The sequence below is a fragment of the Pristiophorus japonicus genome, chromosome 7 (genome assembly GCF_044704955.1).
Source record: "Pristiophorus japonicus isolate sPriJap1 chromosome 7, sPriJap1.hap1, whole genome shotgun sequence".
NCBI lineage: Eukaryota > Metazoa > Chordata > Chondrichthyes > Pristiophoridae > Pristiophorus > Pristiophorus japonicus.
In genome coordinates, this window is record NC_091983.1 from 79,356,762 (window position 1) to 79,380,152 (window position 23,391).

General features: G+C 44.1%; 1 protein-coding gene across 4 annotated transcripts in view; it reads left to right on the top strand.

Moving 5' to 3' along the window:
- Positions 1 to 23,125, top strand: part of ldah (lipid droplet associated hydrolase) — a 414,051-nt gene extending 390,926 nt beyond the window's left edge. For all 4 annotated transcript variants that reach the window (XM_070885075.1, XM_070885076.1, XM_070885078.1 and 1 more), the window contains one exon: positions 22,848 to 23,125. In XM_070885075.1, coding sequence (XP_070741176.1) covers positions 22,848 to 23,039 — 192 coding nt within the window. In that variant the 3' untranslated portion in view covers positions 23,040 to 23,125. The remainder of the gene's footprint in view (positions 1 to 22,847) is intronic.
- The last annotated feature ends 266 nt before the right edge of the window (positions 23,126 to 23,391 follow it).

Below are 23,391 nucleotides of genomic sequence, written 5' to 3' on the forward strand. Positions count from 1 at the left end.
GTCTTTCATCTAGATAAGGAATGTCTATTAGCAATATTTCTGCACCTACATTGCTTGATTTCTTCAAAATAAACAGCTGTAATCACAATAATGAACTTCCTACTTTTTGTGAAAGTTGTATTGCAATTGTATTTTTCCTTCTCTCAGTTAAAGTCTAATCTTTCAAATATGAGCCACGTCATTAAACATTTAATTATATGCTCCTTAATTAGGAATTTATTGAATTTTTAACAGCTGTGCTTCAGAATCTATGAATCTAAGATTTATAAATAACCAATGTATAATAGAAATGAGATTTCTTTCTTGCAAGAAATTTAAATTCCAACTATTATGGGTTTTTTTATTTTTCAAATTTTACGTTGTGATAGGTCAGAATTGACTTGCTAGTTCACCATATGAATGACATAAAAGGATTCTGCACATGGGTTGCAGTGCCGTTAATTGGCCTGGAGCTTCCTCCGCATTTACATCCAGATGCACATGTAATCAGGACGTAAACAAATTACATTGTTTAAAAGATTGTGGAATTTTAGGCATAAATGAGTTGCGCACGTAACTACAATACACCCAAGTCTCCTCGATCTTTTACACCCGTCCATCAAACCTTCCGTCCAAACAAAACTTTGCCCATAAAACTGGCCATGTTCCTGACTCTCAGATGTGAGTATTCTCCAGTTGTACTTATTTGGTGGGGTCTCTCAACATTATATCCAAATTTCAGGTGCAACAAGAAACAAAGTCATTTTCAGGTCAGTTCATTCCAAATTTACCTGTTTCTTTGAATGCATTTTTATGGCAAAGTAAAAGTCACATTAAAATTTGAAAAGCTTCCCCGATTGCAGGTTTTTATAAAATGCTGTGCCTGGTGAGCATGAATGATGGTTAAATGAATGGAAACATTTAAATTTATGACTCTAAGAAGCAATATACTGTTTGGGATCGGTGGTTCCTTGGGCCCCAATTGTTTCCGCTGATTCATGCCAATTTATATCCATTTTGAAATAAAAATAGAAAATGCTGGAAATCTCAGCGGGTCAGGCAGCATCTGTGGGGAGAAACAGAGTTAACGACGAACTGTCGTCAGAAGCACAGTAGTTTGCTTCTGTACATCCATTGTGAGTTTGGGCATGTTCCAATGAGATTAGGCGGATATTTGGACATTTCTCAACATTGGTAAAATCGGCACAGCTTCAGGCACAATTTTGAATGCAACCACTTGGTTGTGCTGATGGACGAAACTTCAAACCATATTAGATCCTATGCCTCTTATTTGCTTTTGAAAATAAGTTATTTTCATGCCTTCTATAAATATAGAAAATAGGTGCAGGAGTAGGCCATTCGGCCCTTCGAGCCTGCACCACCATTCAATGAGTTCATGGCTGAACATGCAACTTCAGTACCCCATTCCTGCTTTCTCCCCATACCCCTTGATCGCCCTAGTAGTAAGGACTTCATCTAACTCCTTCTTGAATATATTTAGTGAATTGGCCTCAACAACTTTCTGTGGTAGAGAATTCCACAGGTTCACCACTCTCTGGGTGAAGAAGTTTCTCCTCATCTCGGTCCTAAATGGCTTACCCCTTATCCTTAGACTGTATCCCCTGGTTCTGGACTTCCTCAACATTGGGAACATTCTTCCTGCATCTAACCTGTCTAAACCCATCAGAATTTTAAACGTTTCTATGAGGTCCCCTCTCATTCTTCTGAACTCCTGTGAATACAAGCCCAGTTGATCCAGTCTTTCTTGATAGGTCAGTCCCGCCATCCCGGGAATCAGTCTGGTAAACCTTCGCTGCACTCCCTCAATAGCAAGAATGTCCTTCCTCAGGTTAGGAGACCAAAACTGTACACAATACTCCAGGTGTGGCCTCACCAAGGCCCTGTACAACTGTAGCAACACCTCCCTGCCCCTGTACTCAAATCCCCTCGCTATGAAGGCCAACATGCCATTTGCTTTCTTAACCGCCTGCTGTACCTGCATGCCAACCTTCAATGACTGATGTACCACGACACCCAGGTCTCGTTGCACCTCCCCTTTTCCTAATCTGTCACCATTCAGATAATAGTCTGTCTCTCTGTTTTTACCACCAAAGTGGATAACCTCACATTTATCCACATTATACTTCATCTGCCATGCATTTGCCCACTCACCTAACCTATCCAAGTCACTCTGCAGCCTCATAGCATCCTCCTCGCAGCTCACACTGCCACCCAACTTAGTGTCATCCGCAAATTTGGAGATACTACATTTAATCCCCTTGTCTAAATCATTAATGTACAATGTAAACAGCTGGGGCCCCAGCACAGAACCTTGCGGTACCCCACTAGTCACTGCCTGCCATTCTGAAAAGTACCCATTTACTCCTACTCTTTGCTTCCTGTCTGCAAACCAGTTCTCAATCCACGTCAGCACACTACCCCCAATCCCATGTGCTTTAACTTTGCACATTAATCTCTTGTGTGGGATCTTGTCGAAATCCTTCTGAAAGTCCAAATACACCACATCAACTGGTTCTCCCTTGTCCACTCTACTGGAAACATCCTCAAAAAATTCCAGAAGATTTGTCAAGCATGATTTCCCTTTCACAAATCCATGCTGACTTGGACCTATCATGTCACCTCTTTCCAAATGCGCTGCTATGACATCCTTAATAATTGATTCCATCATTTTATCCTCTACCAATGTCAGGCTGACTGGTCTATAATTCCCTGTTTTCTCTCTCCCTCCTTTTTGGCTACCCTTCACTCCATAGGAATTGATCCAGAGTCTATGGAATGTTGGAAAATGACCTCAATGCATCCGCTATTTCCAAGGTCACCTCCTTAAGTACTCTGGGATGCAGACCATCAGGCCCTGGCGATTTATCGGCCTTCAATCCCATCAATTTCCCCAACACAACTACCGACTAATAAGGATTTCCCTCAGTTCCTCCTTCTTACTAGACCCTCTCACCCCTTTTATATCCGGAAGGTTGTTTGTGTCCTCCTTAGTGAATACCGAACCAAAGTACTTGTTCAATTGGTCTGCCATTTCTTTGTTCCCCGTTATGACTTCCCCTGATTCTGACCGCAGGGGACCTACGTTTGTCTTTACTAACCTTTTTCTCTTTATATATCTATAGAAGCTTTTGCAGTCCGTTTTAATGTTCCCTGCAAGTTTCCTCTCGTACTCTATTTTCCCTGTCCTAATCAAATCCTTTGTCCTCCTCTGCTGAGTTCTAAATTTCTCCCAGTCCCCGGGTTCGCTGCTGTAAATTTAGATAATTGAAATACGAAACTGTTTTCATATCACTGCGCAAAAGGTGATAACAGGGAAGAATTTTCACTGGGTTCTCCCAGTCTCCCACCAAAGATCCTGCAGAAATAATGTTACCAGTTGTTTTTTAGTTGTTTAGACCAGTTCTATGTGGGTTCTGCCAGTCTTCCAGAGGAGAGCCCCTGCAGAACTTCCAGATATACTTAGAAACTAGTATTTGACACTTTTTAAAAAAACAGATCTCCCCATTCTTCATTTCTACATAAAGAGGTGGGGACTGATAATATCATTTCAGTGCTGTGGTGACAGGACCACTCGTATTTCGGAAGCTGTGTGTGCCTGCAGGACTTTTGACTATCCTTGTACTATAATATGAAGTCAGTTCATTTTCATATCACAGCACATGAGGTGATGGAAACTCAGCAAGCAAGGTCAAGTGGTGTGTTGCCCGGTGTCAACATTTGTTAAAAGACAGCTGGCTGCCATTAAAACTATCCTGTCATAAGGTAGAAAGACACCATTCCAGGATGCAGCTTTGGAGGTCCAGCTGCTGGTGGTCCTGCAGAAAAGGGGTCTCCTTTTTATAGGGCAGTGATATCCTCTGGTGAACAGCAGTGCCAGAGCAAGCCTGGCTGAAGTTTACTGAAAGAGTGAATGCTGTCTCAACTATGCACCGATCCAAGGAGCACTTGAGGAAGAAACGTGCACCCTCCACAAGGTTGCCAAGGTGCTCATACTTTACCCAAATTTATAATCTTAAAATGTATGTTAACAGCATTTCACTGTAAATTTGGTAGAACATCACAGAGAGAGAAAGCATCACACACCAGCAACTGTTCACTTACTATCCAAATGTATAGACATGCCCATGCTTTTACAGGGCACACTATATTGCTGCCATGCCAATGTGTTTGGCCTGTGACTCCCATTAACTGTGGAAAGCTACAAAACCAAGCACTCTACATGCTGCATGTTTAAATAACATTGCTGGGTACTGGGTGACACACATATTATCACACATTCCTCATTTCAATATATGTCTCTTTTCTATCTGCCAGCAGAAGGCGGCCAGACATAATAGAGTTCAACACATGCAGATTCACCTACTCTGAAATCTTTGACACTTTATGAGGAAAGGATACTCCAGATTATAGATATGTAGGCAATAAAGGAAGTGTGAAAGATTGAAGGACTCCCTCAAGCTCACAAGTGGTACAATCCTTCATTCTTTCTTTGATCTTCTAGATGCCAAAGAGGAGCTGGCAAAACCCAACCTCTGCCCTAAAATGAGAACCTACGAAGTTTGGGGCCATTTATGCACAACTTGACAACCTGCATTGATGCAGAGCTGCATGACTGTGTAACTAGCTTGCAGAGCACCGTATAGAGCATAGCCACTCCATGGCCATCTGCAGTGGAGCTCCTCTTAAATGAGGTCCTAACCTCAGGCATCTCCTCCACAAAGAATGCTCTAGCTTTGGCTCGAGATATGTTCGGCTCCAATTCACAGCAATTTCTCCTCTGAATTCATCATGTCAGAGAATTACATGGAGACAACCATAATGCAGGGTTTCAAGAACATTGTTGCTGCCCTCCAAGGCCATAGTGGCATTATGTGCATCACTATTATCTTTCTTTCAGTCTTGTTTGTGGGTGTCTCGAAGGGATCATGAGCCAGGGCTCTAATCGATAATCTTAGTCCCACAGCAGCCATTTATCCAATCTTCTTGGTCATTGAAATAATAATGGCACTTGATTGTCATAAAATAAAAGAACCATGGCAGCCATGAGGGGTATTTGGTATTCGCATTCATGATTCTATGCCTTTGACTACAGACAAGCTGCACATTCATGGAATGAAATCCATTTTTGTTCATGATGTGGGTAGCATTGTCTTAGGGGTTCTTAGGGCCACATGCATGTCACCAATAGTGCTCATCACTTTGGTGAACCTAATAGTAAAAAAATACATTGCTCTTTCATCTTGGTCTGTCCTGGCAAAACAATGCACCTGTTACCTGTATGATTTAACTGTGCTCTACTGTTGGTGAGAGTTGACAGATAATTCCTTCTACTGCATGGAAAGAACCAGCAACAAAATTAAATGCAGTGGGCATCTTGACAGCTACTGGCAGACCTGTATCTGTCATCAATGTGATTTCAAGGTTTTAAATGGCTTCCCTCATGAATATTAATCTCCACATCCAGATCTTCCAGTATATGTGCAGGTGGGATTGCCTGGTACTATATACACAGCTGGTGGGATACGGGTGGCTCTATCTTGAGCACCTATGGGTTTCCTATTGCCAATGTAGATCTAAGTTTCAAGTGTCAATCGATGTGAAACAATATAAACAGAATGTGCTAAAACCTGGCTATCTACCCACAGTAGCTGGTTTGGCCTCTGAGTCAGAAGATGATGGGTTCAAGCCCCACTCCAGGAGAGCTGAACACATAAACTAGGTTGGCATTCCAGTGAGGAAATGCTGTTTAGGCAAGGTGCAATTTCAGATGTGATGTGAAATCGAGGTAAGTGTCAAGGCATTAATAACAGTGTGAAAGTATTCACACATCACAAAATTCAAGCCTCTCCCTTCCAACTTTGACTGGCCTAAAATACAAGTTAAGATGGAATCGGATACACAAGATGATAAACTAAACCATATATATAAATTTATAAGCAGAGAGTGGGAGTAATCTTGGGGTATATTTTCCAGTTTTGGCAAAACTCAAATTCTCACTTCCAAATTTATGGAATTTTGCAGGGTTGGCTCCAATTAACTATTCATGGCAAGCTCCACAGTTCTGGGATTAGGAGCTTGCCAAAGGATGGGTGGGAAATATGCATATCAGCAGCCCCAAAATTTAAGGGGGTATAATTTGTCACGGTCTCAACAATGCCAAAAAAACTGGCTGGCCAAGTAAATGTGCAGGCAGGAAATGGAGTCTATGAGCAATTGATGGACCAGCACAGCACCCAAGGAACCTGTTTGGTGGCTGTTTTTATTTTATTTATTCGTTCATGGGATGTGGGCGTAATTGAAAAGATGGTGGTGAGCTGCCTTCTTGAACCGCTGCAGTCTGTTTGGTGAAGGTATTCCCATAGTACTGTTAGGGAGGGTGTTCCAGGATTTTGACCCAGCGACGATGAAGGAACGGTGATATACTTCCAAGTCAGGATGGAGGGGAATGTGGAGGTTGTGGTGTTCCCATGTGCCTGCTGCCCTCGTCCTATGTGGTAGAGGTCGCAGGTTTGGGAGTTGCTGCCGAAGAACCCTTGGCGAGTTGCTGCAGTGCATCTTATAGATGGTACACACTGCAGCCACCGGTGGTGGAAGGAGTGAAGGTTTAAGATGGTGGATGGGGTGCCAATCAAGTGGGCTGCTTTGTCCTGGATGGTGTCGAGCTTCCTGAGTGTTGGTGCTGCTTTCATCCAGGCAAGTGGAGAGTATTCCATCACACTCCTGACTTGTGCCTTATCGATGGTGGAACAGCTTTGCGGAGTCAGGAGGTGAGACACTCGCCACAGAATACCCAGCCTCTGACCTGCTCTTGTTGCCACAGTATTTATGTGGTTGGTCCAGTTATGTTTCTGGTCAATGGTGACCCCCAGAATGTTGATCGTGAGATTTGGTGATGGTAATGCCATTGAATGTTAAGGGACGGTGGTTAGACTCTTGCTTATTGGAGGTAGTCATTGGTGGCTTATATATGGCACGAATGTTACTTGCCACTTATCAGCCCAAGCCTGAATGGTGTCCAGGCCTTGCTGCATGGGGGCATGTACATTATCTGAGTTGCGAATGGAACTGAACACTGTGCAGTCATCAGTCAACATCCTCACTTCTGACCTTATGATGGAGGGAAGGTCATTGATGAAGCAGTTGAAGATGGTAGGAGATGGGCCTAGGACACTGCCATGAGGAATTCTTGCAGAGATGTCCTGGGCCTATGATGATTGATCTCCAACCACCACAACCATCTTCCTTTGTGCTAGGTATAATTCCAACCAGTGGAGCTTTTTCCCCCTGATTCCCATTGACTTCACTTTATAAGGGCCACTTGATGCCACATTCATTCAGATGCTGCCTTGATTTCAAGGGCAGTCACTCTCACCTCACCTCTGGAATCCTTTTGTCCATGTTTGGACCAAGGATATAATGAGGTCTGGAGCCGAGTTGAGGTAGAGTTGCTGTTGCATGAATTGGGTGCAAGGAAGGTTGCCCCATCTAACGCGCCACAGAACAATAGTGCAGAATCAAGTCTGTGGACACTAATCACATAACCTGGGATCAGATTCTAAAGAAGATGCCACATCTTTAAGGGAGCCGCTATGGTAAGATTACCCAACATTGCCATTTGTTGACATAGCACAAAGTGTTGCTTATCCCCATTTGCTGTTCCCCACCTTCTTTCTCTGGCAAACCTGGCACTAATCATGGGTCGCCTGCCTGCATATTAAAATCATGTTGGGGTCCTATTTATATCCTGTTTACCTGCAGGGTGTGCGTCACATGTTGTTCAAAACCCGCTAGTTAGACTGACGAAGAGCATGAGTACGGCGCCAACCCAGAGGAGAGAATGCTGCCTTTATTTCAACCTTCTACATGCCCCATTCTCGTCACGTGTTGAGTGGTTTAAAATAGTTCCTTATTTATATAATAAAGTGACTCAGGATATGTAACAATGACATACAAACTGGATGCCACAAACTCACACATGCCGCCGTGTGTGCTTTCACAATCTTTCAATAGGCAGAATTGATAAACACTGGTAAGATGGGATCAATGACAAATCATTGCTGGTTTATTTTGTAAAATATACATGACTGAACAAATGTAGCAATCCCAGACTTTTTTAAACTTCTGCTACAATGCTTCCCGTAACAACAAAAACACAATACGCTACCACGAATAGCAGACAGAACATAAGAAATAGGAGCAGGAGTAGGACATTTGGCCCGCAATTTAATAAGATCATGGCTGATCTGATCATGGACTCAGCTCCTCTTCCCTGTCCGTTCCCCATAACCCTTTCTTCCCTTATCACTCAAAAATCTGTCTTTCTCCGCCTTAAATATAGTCAATGACCCAGCCTCCACAGCTCTCTGGGGCACAGAATTCCACTGATTTACAACCATCTGAGAGAAAAAAATTCCTCCTCATCTCAATTTTAAATGGACGGCCCCTTATTTTGAGACTATGTCCCCTAATTCTAGTTTCCCCGATGAGTGGAAATATCCTCTCTGCATCCACCTTGTCGAGCCCCCTCATTATCTTACATGTTTCGATAAGATCACCTCTCATTCTTCTGAACTCCAATAAGTATATGCCCAACCTACTCAAACTATCTTCATAATTCAACACCCTCATCTCAGGAACCAACCTAGTGAATCTTCTCTGAACAGCCTCCAATGCAAGTATATACTTCCTTAAATACGGAGACCAAAACTGTACGCAATACTCTAGGTGTGGCCTCACCGATACCCTATACAGTTGTAGCAGGAATTCTCTGCTTTTATACTCTATCCCCCTTGCAATAAAGGCCAACATTCCATTTGCCTTCCTGATTACTTGCAATACCTGCATAGTAACTTTTTGTATTTCATGCACAAGGACACCCAGGTCCAGCTGTACAGCAGCACTTTGCAATTTTTCTCCATTTAAATTATAATTTGTTTTTCTATTTTTTCTGCCAAAGTGAATAGTCTCACATTTCCCACATTATACTCCATCTGCCAAATTTTTGCCCACTCACTTAGCCTGTCTATATCCCTTTGCAGATTTTTTGTGCCCCCTCTCAATTTGCTTTCCCACCGATCTTTGTATCATCAGCAAACTTGGCAACATTGCACTCGGTCCTTTCATCCAAGTCATTAATATAGATTGTGAATAGTTGAGGACCCAGCACCGATCCCTTCGGCACCCCACTAGTTACTGTTTGCCAACCAGAAAATGACCCATTTATCCCGACTCTCTGTTTTCTGTTAGTTAGCCAACCCTCTATCCATGCTAATATATTACCCCCAACCCCATGAACTTTTATATTTACAGAATATTCCCATTTTGTTTTGTTTCCTTTTGGTGCAGTTTATAACTGCGAAAACGAACCTACTATCTTTTTATTCAATCACGGAATGTGGGTGTCACTGGCAAGGACAGCATTTATTGCCCATCCTTAATTGCCCTTGAGAAGGTGGTGGTGAGCTGCCTTAAACCGCTGCAGTCCATGTGGTAAAGGTACTCCCACAGTACTGTTTGGGAGGGAGTTCCAAGGTTTTGACCCAGCGACGCTGAACGAACGCTAATATATTTCCACATCACGATGGTGTGTGACTTCGAGGGGAACTCGAAGGTGGTGGTGTATAATTGTTTGCATAGAATACATCCTGTGCTCCCACATGGAAGTAAAGTCAGAAATCCTAAAATATGATAATGCCTTCTTTCATCTTGAATCACTTCAACCGTGAAATTCTGTATTTGTGGTGCTTTAAAACCAGCAAGCATCATTATTTTTAATTGGACTTAACAAACACCACAGAACTCTTCATTTGTTGCACCGTGAGCTTCTGCAAAAGTATGAGTTCCTCTTGATTTCAACTTTTTCTGATCTGCTGATATAAGAACATAAGAATTAGGAACAAGAGTAGGCCATCTAGCCCCTCGAGCCTGCTCCGCCACTCAACAAGATCATGGCTGATCTGGCCGTGGACTCAGCTCCACTTACCCGCCCGCTCCCCATAACCCTTAATTCCCTTATTGGTTAAAAATCTATCTATCTGTGATTTGAATACATTCAGTGAGCTAGCCTCAACTGCTTCCCTGGGCAGAGAATTCCACAGATTCACAACCCTCTGGGAGAAGAAATTCCTTCTCAACTCGGTTTTAAATTGGCTCCCTCGTATTTTGAGGCTGTGCCCTCTAGTTCTAGTTTCCCCAACCAGTGGAAACAACCTCTCTGCCTCTATCTTGTCTATCCCTTTCATTATTTTAAATGTTTCTGTAAGATCACCCCTCATCCTTCTGAACTCCAACGAGTAAAGACCCAGTATACTCAATCTATCATCATAAGGTAACCCCCTCATCTCCAGAATCAGCCTAGTGAATCGTCTCTGTACCCCTCCAAAGCTAGTATATCCTTCCTTATGTAAGGTGACCAAAACTGCACGCAGTACTCCAGGTGCGGCCTCACCAATACCCTGTACAGTTGCAGCAGGACCTCCCTGCTTTTGTACTCCATCCCTCTCGCAATGACGGCCAACATTCTAACATTCGCCTTCCTGATTACCTGCTGCACCTGCAAACTAACTTTTTGGGATTCATGCACAAGGACCCTCTGCACCGCAGCATGTTGTAATTTCTCCCCATTCAAATAATATTCCCTTTTACTTTTTTTTTCCAAGGTGGATGACCTCACCTTTTCTGACATTGTATTCCATCTGCCAAACCTTAGCCCATTCGCTTAACCTATCTAAATCTCTTTGCAGCCTCTCTGTGTCCTCTACACAACCCGCTTTCCCACTAATCTTTGTGTCATCTGCAAATTTTGTTACACTACACTCTGTCCCCTCTTCCAGGTCATCTATGTATATTGTAAACAGTTGTGGTCCCAGCACCGATCCCTGAGGTACACCACTAACCACCGATTTCCAATCTGAAAAGGACCCATTTATCCCGACTCTCTGCTTTCTATTAGCCAGCCAATTCTCGATCCATGCTAATACATTTCCTCTGACTCTGCGTACCTTTATCCTCTGCAGTAACCTTTTGTGTGGCACCTTATCGAATGCCTTTTGGAAATCTAAATACACCACATCCATCGGTACACCTCTATCCACCATGCTCGTTATATCCTCAAAGAATTCCAGTAAATTAGTTAAACATGATTTCCCCTTCATGAATCCATGTTGCGTCTGCTTGATTGCACTATTCCTATCTAGATGTCCCGCTATTTCTTCCTTAATGATAGCTTCAAGCATTTTCCCCACTACAGATGTTAAACTAACCGGCCTATAGTTACCTGCCTTTTGTCTGCCCCCTTTTTTAAACAGAGGCGTTACATTAGCTGCTTTCCAATCCGCTGGTACCTCCCCAGAGTCTTGCAAATATCTTCTTACTGTCAGCTGTCTGGTTAGCAGACAACATTTGGCTATTTTAGATTCCACACAAACATTAGGGGAGAGACTTTAAAAAAGAATGAACATTTTTATCCATAAGAATGCCAAAGAAATAAAGCCAATACTAAAAATTTGAAAATGGTTAAAAAGCCTCGGACATTTTAAGAGCTCCATCGTTCATGGAGCTTCCTGCAGGCTCACTCCATATTGGCAAATTGAAAATCTTTTTCGGCTTAATTTTAGTATGTTATTCTGTTCAAATACAGCTATGTTGCTTTTTCAGCAAGATCACTTTAGGCCAAACTAAAAGTCTATTGGAAAATTGCACTTGGCACAAAAGTCTAGTAAATGTGGTCTTATGGATGTGAGCCAAATTTTCTGGTCCCCCAGCACCTGTACCACTGAATTTAGCCCCTGGAAAATGTACCCTTTTGTCTGTCACTAGCTATTAACTTTTGCGCTCTGGTTTATGATAATATTTGTACCTCCTAAATATAGTTTTGTAAACCAAACTTTTTCGGGAATTGTATTTACCAAATTTTTAAATGGAGTATTTCATTAATATTTGGTCTAATTTAAACTAAAAATACAAATTTTTGACAAATCCTGTAAATCTATACTTTATTGTAACATGCTTCCCATAGCACACTCTGTTATATGGATTAAAAGTAAATTGCGGATTTTCCACAATGCCATTTTTTTGGGGGTGTATTTCAAGAGTTATGCCCTTTTTTTGGCCCCGACTACTCCAAAAAAATAACTTGGAAGTTTCCCTTTTCTAATTTTTTTAATTGACACTGCGCAGCCTGTTCTTTAGCTTCGGGGGGGTGGAGCCTAATGTCTGCGCTGAAAAAATGATGCCACTGCCCCTTCTGCAGATGCGCGATCCCCAGATCAGCATCTGAAGAGGCCCATGCCAGGCCTTCCACTTTGTCACCTGCCCATGCCCCCCATCAAGAAGTGCACATTACCCGAGATACTCAAAAGAATAAGCTTGGTACCAACCTGAGAAACACTGCGGGCAGGGATGGAATCACCAAGACCAAGCGCAGCGGGCGGTCTTAGAATAAGGTGAAGAGATGGGTGCAGCCTTTGTTTGTTGCTGTTGTTGTTATTATTATTGTTGTTACTGATGTAACTGTTCTCAAATTAAAAGTTTTTTTGTAAGTGATGTGGTGTATTTGGACTTCCAGAAGGCATTTGACAAGGTGCCACATAAAAGGTTACTGCACAAGATAAAAGTTCACGGGGTTGGGGGTAATATATTAGCATGGATAGAGGATTGGCTAATTAACAGAGAACAGAGAGTTGGGATAAATGGTTAATTCTCTAGTTGGCAACCCGTAACTAGTGGGGTGCCGCAGGGATCAGTGCTGGGTCCCCAAGTATTTACAATCTATATTAACGACTTGGAAGAAGGGACTGAGTGTAACGTAGCCTAATTTGCTGACGATACAAAAATGGGAGGAAAAGCAATGTGTGAGGAGGACACAAAAAATCTGCAAAAGGGCATAGACAGGCTAAGTGAGTGGGCAAAAATTTGGTAGATGGAGTATAATGTCGCAAAGTGTGAGGTCATGCACTTTGGCAGAAAAAATCAAAGAGCAAGTTATTATTTAAATGGAGAAAAATTGCAAAGTGCCGCAGTACAGCGGGATCTGGGGGTACTTGTGCATGAAACACAAAAGGATAGTATGCAGGTACAGCAAATGATCAGGAAGGTCAATGGTACCTTGGCCTTTATTGCAAAGGGGATGGAGTATAAAAGCAGGGAAGTCTTGCTACAGCTATATAAGGTATTGGTGAGGCCACACCTGGAATACATATGTGCAGTTTTGGTTTCCATATTTATGAAAGGATATACTTGCTTTGAAGGCAATTCAGAGAAGGTTCACTAGGTTGATTCCAGGGATGAGGGGGTTGACTTATGAGGAAAAGTTGAGTAGGTTGAGCCTCTACTCGTTGGAATTCAGAAGAATGAGAGGTGATCTTACAGAAACGTGTAAGATTATGAAGGGGCTTGACAAGGTGGATGCAGAGAGGATGTTTCCACTGATCGGGGAGACTAGAACTAGTGGGCACAATCTTAGAATAAGGTGCTGTCCATTTAAAACAGAGCTGAGGATAAATTTCTTCTACCGGAGGGTTGTAAATCTGTGGAATTCGCTGCCTCGGAGAGCTGTGGATGCTAGAACATTGAATAAATTTGCCAGAATTAGACAGTTTCTTAAACGATAAGGGGATAAGGGGTTATGGGGAGTGGGCAGGGAAGTGAAGCTGAGTCCATGATCAGATCAGCCATGAATGGCGGCCCAGGCTCAAGGAGCTATATGGCCTACTCCTGATCCTATTTCTTATGTTCTTATGATGTAAATTTACAAGTTTAAAAGTTTGTAAGTGATCTTAACTGAAAACTTTAAAGTTTGATACAAGAATATTTTTTATTATTGTTAAGTACAAACACGTGTTAAACTTTTGAATAAAATATATTTTTAAATATAACTGAATCATTTCCATTATTTGTTCCATTATTAATACAACCTTTTGAACTAAAGAAGAATCAGTTCCATTATTTGTTCCATTAACACAACACAACATTACGGAACAGGTCCAAACAGTAAACATGGTCCATTTGGAATCGTTGCCGCTGAGCCTCCAGGCAGCAAAGCCTTCATAGATGAGCTGCTGGCGCAACGGTTGAGCAATCGTTAAAGAGGCACGACAGCCCGCCCTCCTCTGCCGTCATTCTCCGGGTTCAGGTAGTTGCATGGCTTCCTCGTCCTCCTCCACCTCGTCATCTGCATCTTCCTCCTCATCATCAGCCACTCTCACCTCAGGTGGGTCTTCCACTATCAGCTGCTACTGCCTATGATGGCTAAGTTGTGTAGCATGCAGCAGACAACAGTGAACTGACCGACAATCTCAGGGGAGTATTGCAAGTAGCTTCTGGAATGGTCCAGGCATCGGAAATGCTGCTTCAAGATGCCAATGGTCCTCTCTATTATGCTTGCGACATGTTGTATTCCTGGTCAGCTTCTGTCCGGGTCACACGTAAGGGCCTCATGAGCCAGGTGGCAAGGCCAATCTGCCCTTCTGGCTGCTGCTGAAACATAGCAGATATAGCACTCTCACGTAGGATGAACACATCATGGGTGCTCCCAGGGTATCTCGCATCAACTGCCATGATGCGATGCATGTTGTCACAGACAAGCTGCACATTCACGGAGTGGAAGACTTTTTTGTTCCTGTACATCTTGGAATCCTCCAAAGGTACGCGCAGGGCGTTATGGGTACAATCAATGTAGCCCTGTACCTTTGGGAAGCCAGCAATCCTGGAGAAGCCCACAGCCCCATCACGCATTGCCTGGGAAGTCATGGGGAACTTTATGTAGTCATTCCTCTGGGCATATAATGCAGCAGATATGTGTTGCATGTTGAGAAATGGCGCACACATCCCCAGCTGTGGCCTGGAATGATCCAGAGGCATAAAATGAAAGTGCAGCTGTGTCCTTTACTTCAACTGACAAACCAGTCCTTCTGACGCTTCCAGGGTGCATGTCTGCTTTTATTAACTCACAGATCTCGGTTACAACTTCTTTGTGGAAACGCAGCCTTCTGACACAGTCTGCATTACTCAGGTGCAGGTATGAACACCTGTCTCGATATACCCGATGTGGGTAAGGCCTCCTGCCCATCACCCTACGTGCTCTGAGGTTCCTCACGTGATGCTGACTAATCAATCTTCTCCACAGCACAATCATGCAGAAACGTTGGACGAGGTATAACATTGCTAATATTGCCCCCATAATTTAATTGTAGCTTTGCAGAACAAAGCACTCACACCTTCTTTCCGCTCTTTCTCCCCAAGGTCGACGCCCTAGTATGAACCACACCCTGGTCTGCGCATGCGCAATAGGCGTGCTTAGAACAGGAAGCTAGGTAGGCATTCAATGAAGAAACGAAGTCCAATGCAATTCCTTAATTTTTGATTTTTTTTCAAAGTACCACCGCACCACCGAACATCTCCTCACCGGGCTCGACGGTCAGAGCGTCGGCCGGCAGAATCGCCCCCTCGCCCGGACACGGGCTCGGAGTCAACCCCCCTGGGCTTCTTTGGAAGCTGCAGTATAGCCTAAGGATTCTCATCCTTTCAGTTCGGCTTCAACCACACAGGGAGCGATTCTGCCGGCCGACGCTTCGAACCTCGAGCCCGTTGAGGAGTCATTCAGTGAAGGCGTGGTACTTTGAAAGAAATCAAAAATTAAAGAATTGCATTCGATTTCCATTTTCTCCCTTTTGACTTTGTAAAAATTTAAGCTTCATGATGCATATTCTTTGCCTTCTTGACTCCCTCCAAAACTTCGCCTGAAAACAATGGCGTTTTTTTGCGCCAATTTTTTCTTAAAAGTGCCCAGAAGGCTTTTTAGGAGTGGTCACATACGCCGTCCTAGGAAAAATGTAAGTTGACCAAACTTGCTACAATGTGAAAAACTGGCGCAGACATCAGGTTGTGCCCCCTATGACGCAAAAAATACTAACCTAAAAAAATCGTAACTAACTGATTACGCTGACGCAGAAACTTTGGGAAAACTTGGAGATTTTAATTTACACCAAAAAAACAGCACACGCCAAAAAAACGGCGCAGATAACTTGGGGAAAATTAAGCCCCTAGTCTTTTTAAATAGGCACACATTTTGGGTTCCAGGAATGTCCTCAATGTGTCCAAGAATCATATCAGTGTTGAAATGTAGTAATTCCAAGCCCTGCCCAGTGATGTATTCTGACAACATTCTAAGTCATGTCCTGGCCAGGTACCCAGTCATCTGGACGTATTGTGAGCTCTGAACTTTTGGTCACTTATTTCTATAGCAATGATAGTAAATAACATTTAACTTGTTTCCTGCTTACAGTTATAGTACATTATTTTTGATACTGTCAATAAATAATTGGAAGCTATATCATTAAACAACTAAAGTCTTAAGTAACTTTGATTATTCTTTGTTGAATACCCACATTCAGATTTGTAAAACCAGCTGCAGTTTGCCCCATCACTGGAAATATGAACTTAAGGCGAAAAATAGGAATTTTCTCAATTGTAACTTGCCTAAACACTTCATAATTACAGCTTTAAAATTATACTTTTCTGTTGATTATGATCCCCTGTATTATATATGTAAACTTGTATTTACTCTGTACAGCCACCGGAGGGCTCATCCCTTGGAGTCCCAAGGGATCCCATAATACCGTGGGAGCACAGGTATTTAAGGAGGCCTCACAGGTTGGAGAGGCACTCTGGAGACCTGCAATAAAAGAACATGGTCACACTTTATTATGAGCTCACAGTGTTCAGTCTGACTCTTTCTCCATATGTAACAATTGGTGACGAGATACAGATAGCGAACCCAAAGATGCAGAGAACAGTGGGCATCCTGGAGAAATTCTCAGAGGGAGATGATTGGGAAACTTTTGTGGAGCGACTCGACCAATACTTCATGGCCAACGAGCTAGATGGGGAAGAGAGCGCTGCCAAACGAAGGGCGATCCTCCTCACCGTCTGTGGGACACCAACGTATGGCCTCATGAAGAATCTGCTCACTCCAGCAAAACCCACGGAGAAATCATATGATGATTTGTGCACACTGGTCCGAGAGCATTTGAACCTGAAGGAAAGCGTTCTGATGGTGAGATACCGGTTCTACACCTACAAAAGGTCTGAAGACCAGGAAGTGGCGAGCTACGTTGCCGAGCTAAGACGCCTTGCAGGACATTGCGAAATCGAAGGACATTTGGAGCACATACTCAGAGACTTTTTCATACTTGGCATTAGCCACGAAACCATACTTCGCAAACTTTTGACTGTAGAGACTCCAACCTTGAGTAAGGCCACAGCGATAGTCTAGGCATTCATTGTCACCAGTGACTAAGCAAATCTCTCAGCACACAAGTGCTGCTACAAGTACTGTGAACAAAGTGATGTTGTTTTCGAATCGCAACGTACAGGGCAGGTCACACATACCTGCATCTGCACATCCGCAGATGTCTCAGAGTCCACCATCAAGAGTGATGAATGCAAGGCCATTAACACCTTGTTGGCGCTGCGGGGGTAATCCTTGTTCCCATTCATGCTGATTTAAAGGGTATGTTTGCAAGGGCTGTGGAACAATGGAACACCTCCAACGTATGTGCAGACGAGCTGCTAATCCTGCTAAATCTGCAAACCACCATGTTGCAGAGGAGGACAGATCCACAGAGGATCACGATGAACCAGAGCCTCAGACCGAGGAGGTACATGGGATGCACACATTCACCACGAATTGTCCCCCGGTAATGCTGAATGTTGAACTAAATGGACTCCCGGTGTCAATGGAGCTGGACACGGGCACGAGCCAGTCCATCATGGGCAGAAAGACTTTTGAAAGATTGCGGTGCAACAAGGCCTCAAGACCAGTCTTAACTCCAATTCATACAAAACTAAGAACTTACACAAAATAACTGATTCCCGCAATCGACAGTGATACCGTAAAGGTCTCCTACAATGGAGCGGTGCACAAGCTGGGTGGTACCGGGCAATGGACCCACACTGCTCGGCAGAAGCTGGCTGGGAAAGATACGCTGGAACTGGGGTGGTGTCCGAGCGCTATCGCCCGCTGACGATACTGCGTGTGCCCAGGTCTTAAACAAGTTCCCTTCGCTGTTCGAACCAGGCATCGGGAAATTCCAAGGAGCAAAAGTGAAGATCCACCTAATTCCAGGAGCGCGACCTATCCATCACAAGGCGGGAGCAGTACCGTACATGATGAGAGAAAGGGTAGAGATCGAGCTAGACCAGCTGCAACAAGAGGGCATAATTTCACCGATCGAATTCAATGAGTGGGTCAGTCTGATCATTCCTGTCCTCAAGGGAGATGGCACCGTCAGAATCTGTGGCAATTACAAAGTAACTATCAATCGTTTCTCCCTGCAGAACCAATACCCACTACCAAAGGCCGACGACCTCTTTGCAACACTGGCAGGAGAAAAGACGATCAAGAAGCTGGATCTGACTTCAGCCTACATGACGCAGGAACTGGAGGAATCATCGAAGGGCCTCGCCTGTATCAACATGCACAAAGGTCGTTTTATTTATAACACATGCCCATTTGGAATTCGATCAGCGGTGGCGATATTCCAGAAAAACATGGAAAACCTACTGTGGTCTTCCAGGACGACATCTTGGTCACAGGTCAGAACATAGTCGAGCATCTGCAGAACCTGGAGGAGGTTCTTAGTCGACTCAACTGCATGGGGCTCAGGTTATAATGCTCGAAGTGTGTTTTCCTGATGCCTGAAGTGGAGTTCTTGGGAAGGAGGATTGTGGTGGAAGGCATCAGGCCCACCAACGTGAAGACGGAGGCAATCGAGAACGTACCGAGGCCACAGAATGTGACGGAGCTGCGGTCGTTTCTGGGACTCCTGAACTACTTTGGTAACTTCTGACTGGGTCTCAGCACACCGTTAGAACCACTGCATGTCCTACTACGAAAAGAGAACGAATGGGTTTGGGGCAAAAGTCAAGAAAATGCCTTTGCAAAAGCGAGAAAATTGTTATGCTCTAACAAATTGCTTGTGTTGTATGATCCATGTAAGCATTTGGTACTAGCATGTGATACGTCGTCATATGGCATCGGGGGTGTATTGCAACAAGCTAATGATTTTGGGAAACTGCAACTAGTTGCTTATGCATCCAGGAGTCTGTCTAAGGCTGAGAGAATCGACAGCATGATTGAGAAAGAAGCGTTAGTGTGTGTCTATGGGGTAAAGAAAATGCATCAATACCTGTTTGGGCTAAAATTCGAATTGGAAACTGACCATAAGCCACTCATAACCCTCTTTGCCGAGAGTAAAGGGATAAATACCAACGCATTGGCCCACATCCAGAGATGGGCGTTCATGTTGTCCACATACAACTACGCCATCCGCCACAGGCCAGGCACAGAAAACTGTGCCGATGCTCTCAGTAGGCTGCCATTGCCCACCACAGGGGTGGAAATGGCGCAGCCCGCAGATTTAGTCATGGTTATGGAAGCATTTGAGAGTGAGCAATCACCCGTCACTGCCCGGCAGATCAAAACCCAGACAAGCCAGAACCCCTTATTATCCCGAGTCAAAAGCTGTGTGCTTCACGGGAGCTAGTCCAGTGTCCCAGTGGAAATGCAGGAAGAGATAAAGCCGTTCCAGCGGCGCCAAGATAAAATGTCTATACAGGCAGACTGCCTTCTGTAGGACAATCGTGTAGTGGTTCCCAAGAAGGGCAGAGACACCTTCATCAATGACCTCCACAGTACCCACCCAGGCATCGTAATGATGAAAGCGATAGCCAGATCCCACATGTGGTGGCCCAGTATCGATGCAGACTTAGAGTTCACAGATGTAATACATGCTCGCAGTTAAGCAATGTACCCAGGGAGGCGCCGCTAAGTTTATGGTCTTGGTCCTCCAAACCGTGGTCTAGGGTACACGTCGACTATGCAGGCCTGTTCTTGAGTAAAATGTTTCTTGTGGTTGTCGACGTGTACTCCAAGTGGATTGAATGTGAGATAATGTCGGCTAGCATGTCTGCTGCTACTACTGAAAGCCTGCGGGCCATGTTTGCCATACACGGCCTGCCCGATGTCCTGGTGAGCGACAACGGGCCATGTTTTACCAGTGCTGAGTTCAAAGAATTCATGACTCGTGATCAAACATGTCACATCTGCCCCGTTCAAACCAGCGTCCAATGGTCAGGCAGAGAGAGCAGTGCAGACCATTAAGCAAGGCTTGAAGAGGGTAACTGAAGGCTCACTGCAGACTCGCCTATCCCGAGTCCTGCTTAGCTACCGCACGAGACCCCACTCGTTCACTGGGATCCCACCTGCTGAACTGCTCATGAAAAGAGCATTTAAGACAAGACTCTCATTAATTCACTCTGATCTACATGAACAGGTAAAGAGCAGGTGGCTTCAACAAAATACATTCCATGATAGCGCAAATGTGTCACCCGAGATTGAAATCAATGATCCTGTATTTGTATTGAATTATGGACAAAGTCCCAAGTGGCTTCCTGGCACTGTTATGGCCAAAAAGGGGAGCAGGGTGTTTCGTGTCAAACTTTCAAATGGACTCATTCACCGGAAACACTTGGACCAAATCAGACTCAGATTCTTGGACTATCCTGAGCAACCCACCTTGGACCCTACTTTTTTTGATCCCCCAACATACACACCAGTGGCAACCGGCACCACGGTTGACAATGAAGCAGAACCCATCATCCACAGCAGCCCAGCAGGACTCACCACACCAGGCAGCCCAGCAAGGCCAGTTGCACAGCAGCCCAGCAAGGGTCCAACAAATGTTCTAACAATACCAGCTTTCACACCGAGATGATCAACCAGGACAAGAAGGGCCCCAGATCGACTCACATTGTAAATAGTTACACTATTGACTTTAGGGGGGCGGGGGGGAGTGTTGTTATGTATGTAAACTTGTATTTATTCTGTACAGCCACCAGAGGGCTCATCCCCTGGAGTCCCAAGGGATCCCATAATCCCTTGGGAGCACAGGTATTTAAGGAAGCCTCACAGGTTGGAGAGACACTCTGGAGACCTGCATTAAAAGACTACGGTCACACTTTACTTTGAGCTCACAGTGTTCAGTCTGACTCTTTCTCCATACATAACACCCTGAGTTCTCTAAAGAAGGGTCTAATAAATATTCCACAAAGTATTTTTGTAGGAATCTTCAGACATTTTCCAATCAGAATTTCTTAAACTGAACGACTAAATGCTGCCTTCGGTGAATAGAACTTTCCTTGTTCAATTTCAAAGTATGCTGTAAATCATTCTTTTGAGCTTAATCTTCTCTACAATTATACACGTGAAGTTTCCAGTACCTTCATGTTTAATGAAGGTATTACATTCACAACCGTTACTAAAGCCAACACAGCAAAATAATTTTGCAGATCACCAGTGTAAAATTGAAGAAAATAAGGTGTCAAATTCAGTGATATACAAGATGTGATGCTTTTTTGAAACTATACTTGGAAAGATACCTCAAAATAGACACATAGGCCCCAAGTTTCCACACGCGGCAAAACAGGTGCCCCTCCGAGCTGGGCGCCCGTTTTTCGTGCCGAAAACGGCGCCTGAAAAAAAACGCGCTATTCTCGAGCGCTTTGCAGCTCGATGTCAGCTTGGCGCGGCGCCCAGGGAGCGGAGCCTACCACTCGCGCCGATTTTGTAAGTAGGAGGGGGCGGGTACCATTTAAATGAGTTTTTTTCGTGCCGGTAACCCTGCGCGTGCGCGTTGGAGCGTTCGCGCACACGCAGCGTGAAGGAAACATTTTTGTAGTTCGTTGTAGCTGTTCAATTTTTAAAATTTTTTAATAAAAGCACATTGCCCTTCCATGATCAGCACTGAGGCTTCTTGCAGCAGTGAGAAGGCTGCAGGAAGCCTCACAAGTTGAGGCAGCCGTTTCCCGACGGGCCCGACCGACGGCAGGGGCGCCTCCTCCCCCCTGCCGTCGGGAATGGCTGCCTCAACTTGTGAGGCTTCCTGCAGCCTTCTCCCTGCCTCCCCCCTGCTGCCGTTGGTCGGGCCCTCACTGCCTCCTCCCCCCCCCCCCGCCCGCCCCCCCGCCGTCGGGAACGGCTGCCTCAACTTGTGAGGCTTCCTGCAGCCTTCTCCCTGCCTCCCCCCCGCTGCCGTCGGTCGGGCCCTCACTGCCTCCCCCCAGCCTGCCGTCGGGAACGGCTGCCTCAACTTGTGAGGCTTCCTGCAGCCTTCTCCCTGCCTGAAAGGCCTGCCTGAAGCACTTTCACACAGGTAGGAACATGGTTTATTTAATCTTTTCTTTGCTTATAAATGTTTATTCAGGTTTGGTTTATTTGTATAATATTTGTATAAGTATAACTAAGGATTTATTGTAGAATGTAATGACTTCCCTTCCCCCCCCCTCCCCCCCTCCCCACCTTGTTCCCGACGCCTAATTTGTAACCTGCGCCTGATTTTTTAATGTGTAGACAAGGTTTTTTCAGGCCTACAAAAATCTTCACTTGCTCCATTCTAAGTTAGTTTGGAGTACGTTTTCACTGTGGAAACTTTCAAATCAGGCGTCAGTGGCCGGACACGCCCCCTTTTGAAAAAAAAATTCTGTTCAAAAGTGAAACTGTTCTACCTGACTAGAACTGCAGAAAACTTAAATGTGGAGAATTCCGATTTCTAAGGTACTCCGTTCTCCACCAGCTGCTCCTTTAAAAATCAGGAGCAAATCATGTGGAAACTTGGGGCCATAATCTGTTCCTGTATATCCTAATTTAATGTTGGAAAATCTTGGCTTAAAATGGTTTCCAGGATTCTCACAGTCATACATTAAATGTTACATGTAACAAATAGCTGCTAATAAAGTGAATTTGGTGAATAAATCTTTCCTGACAGTCTGCAATTGTGTCTCCATTTTAGCTTATCTTTTACTATGGATGCAATGATCACTGGTGCCCAATCACATATTATGAAGATATGAAGAGAAGCTTTCCTGAAGGGACCATTCATCTCTGTCAAAAAGGAATTCGTCATGCCTTTGTTTTGGATGCTAGTGTAGAGATGGCTCAAATGCTTCTCGACTGGTTACGTACAGATCTCGCAAAATTGTAATAGAGCCTTAGTATGTGTATAATATAAAATATAATTTTTTTAAATGGCACAATATACGATGCATTACATACTCTTGGAATTCTAATATGCTCTAGAATTGAACTATGACTAGTTTATTTAAACCAAAATAAATAAAATTTTAGACATATCTTCCAGGCTTGAAAAATCACTTGCTAGAATGACTACTTGATTACAACAGCTTTCAAAAGATATGTGATTGCGCTGTAATTTTTGTTTCTCTGTAAGTGAGTAAGTATTCACTGTGTAAGTCAAACAGGACAAAATTCAGCCTCCCAAAAAGGCCTCTTAATGCCAGAAAGTGGCAGCCAAGATGCGGAGTCCAGTGACCGCC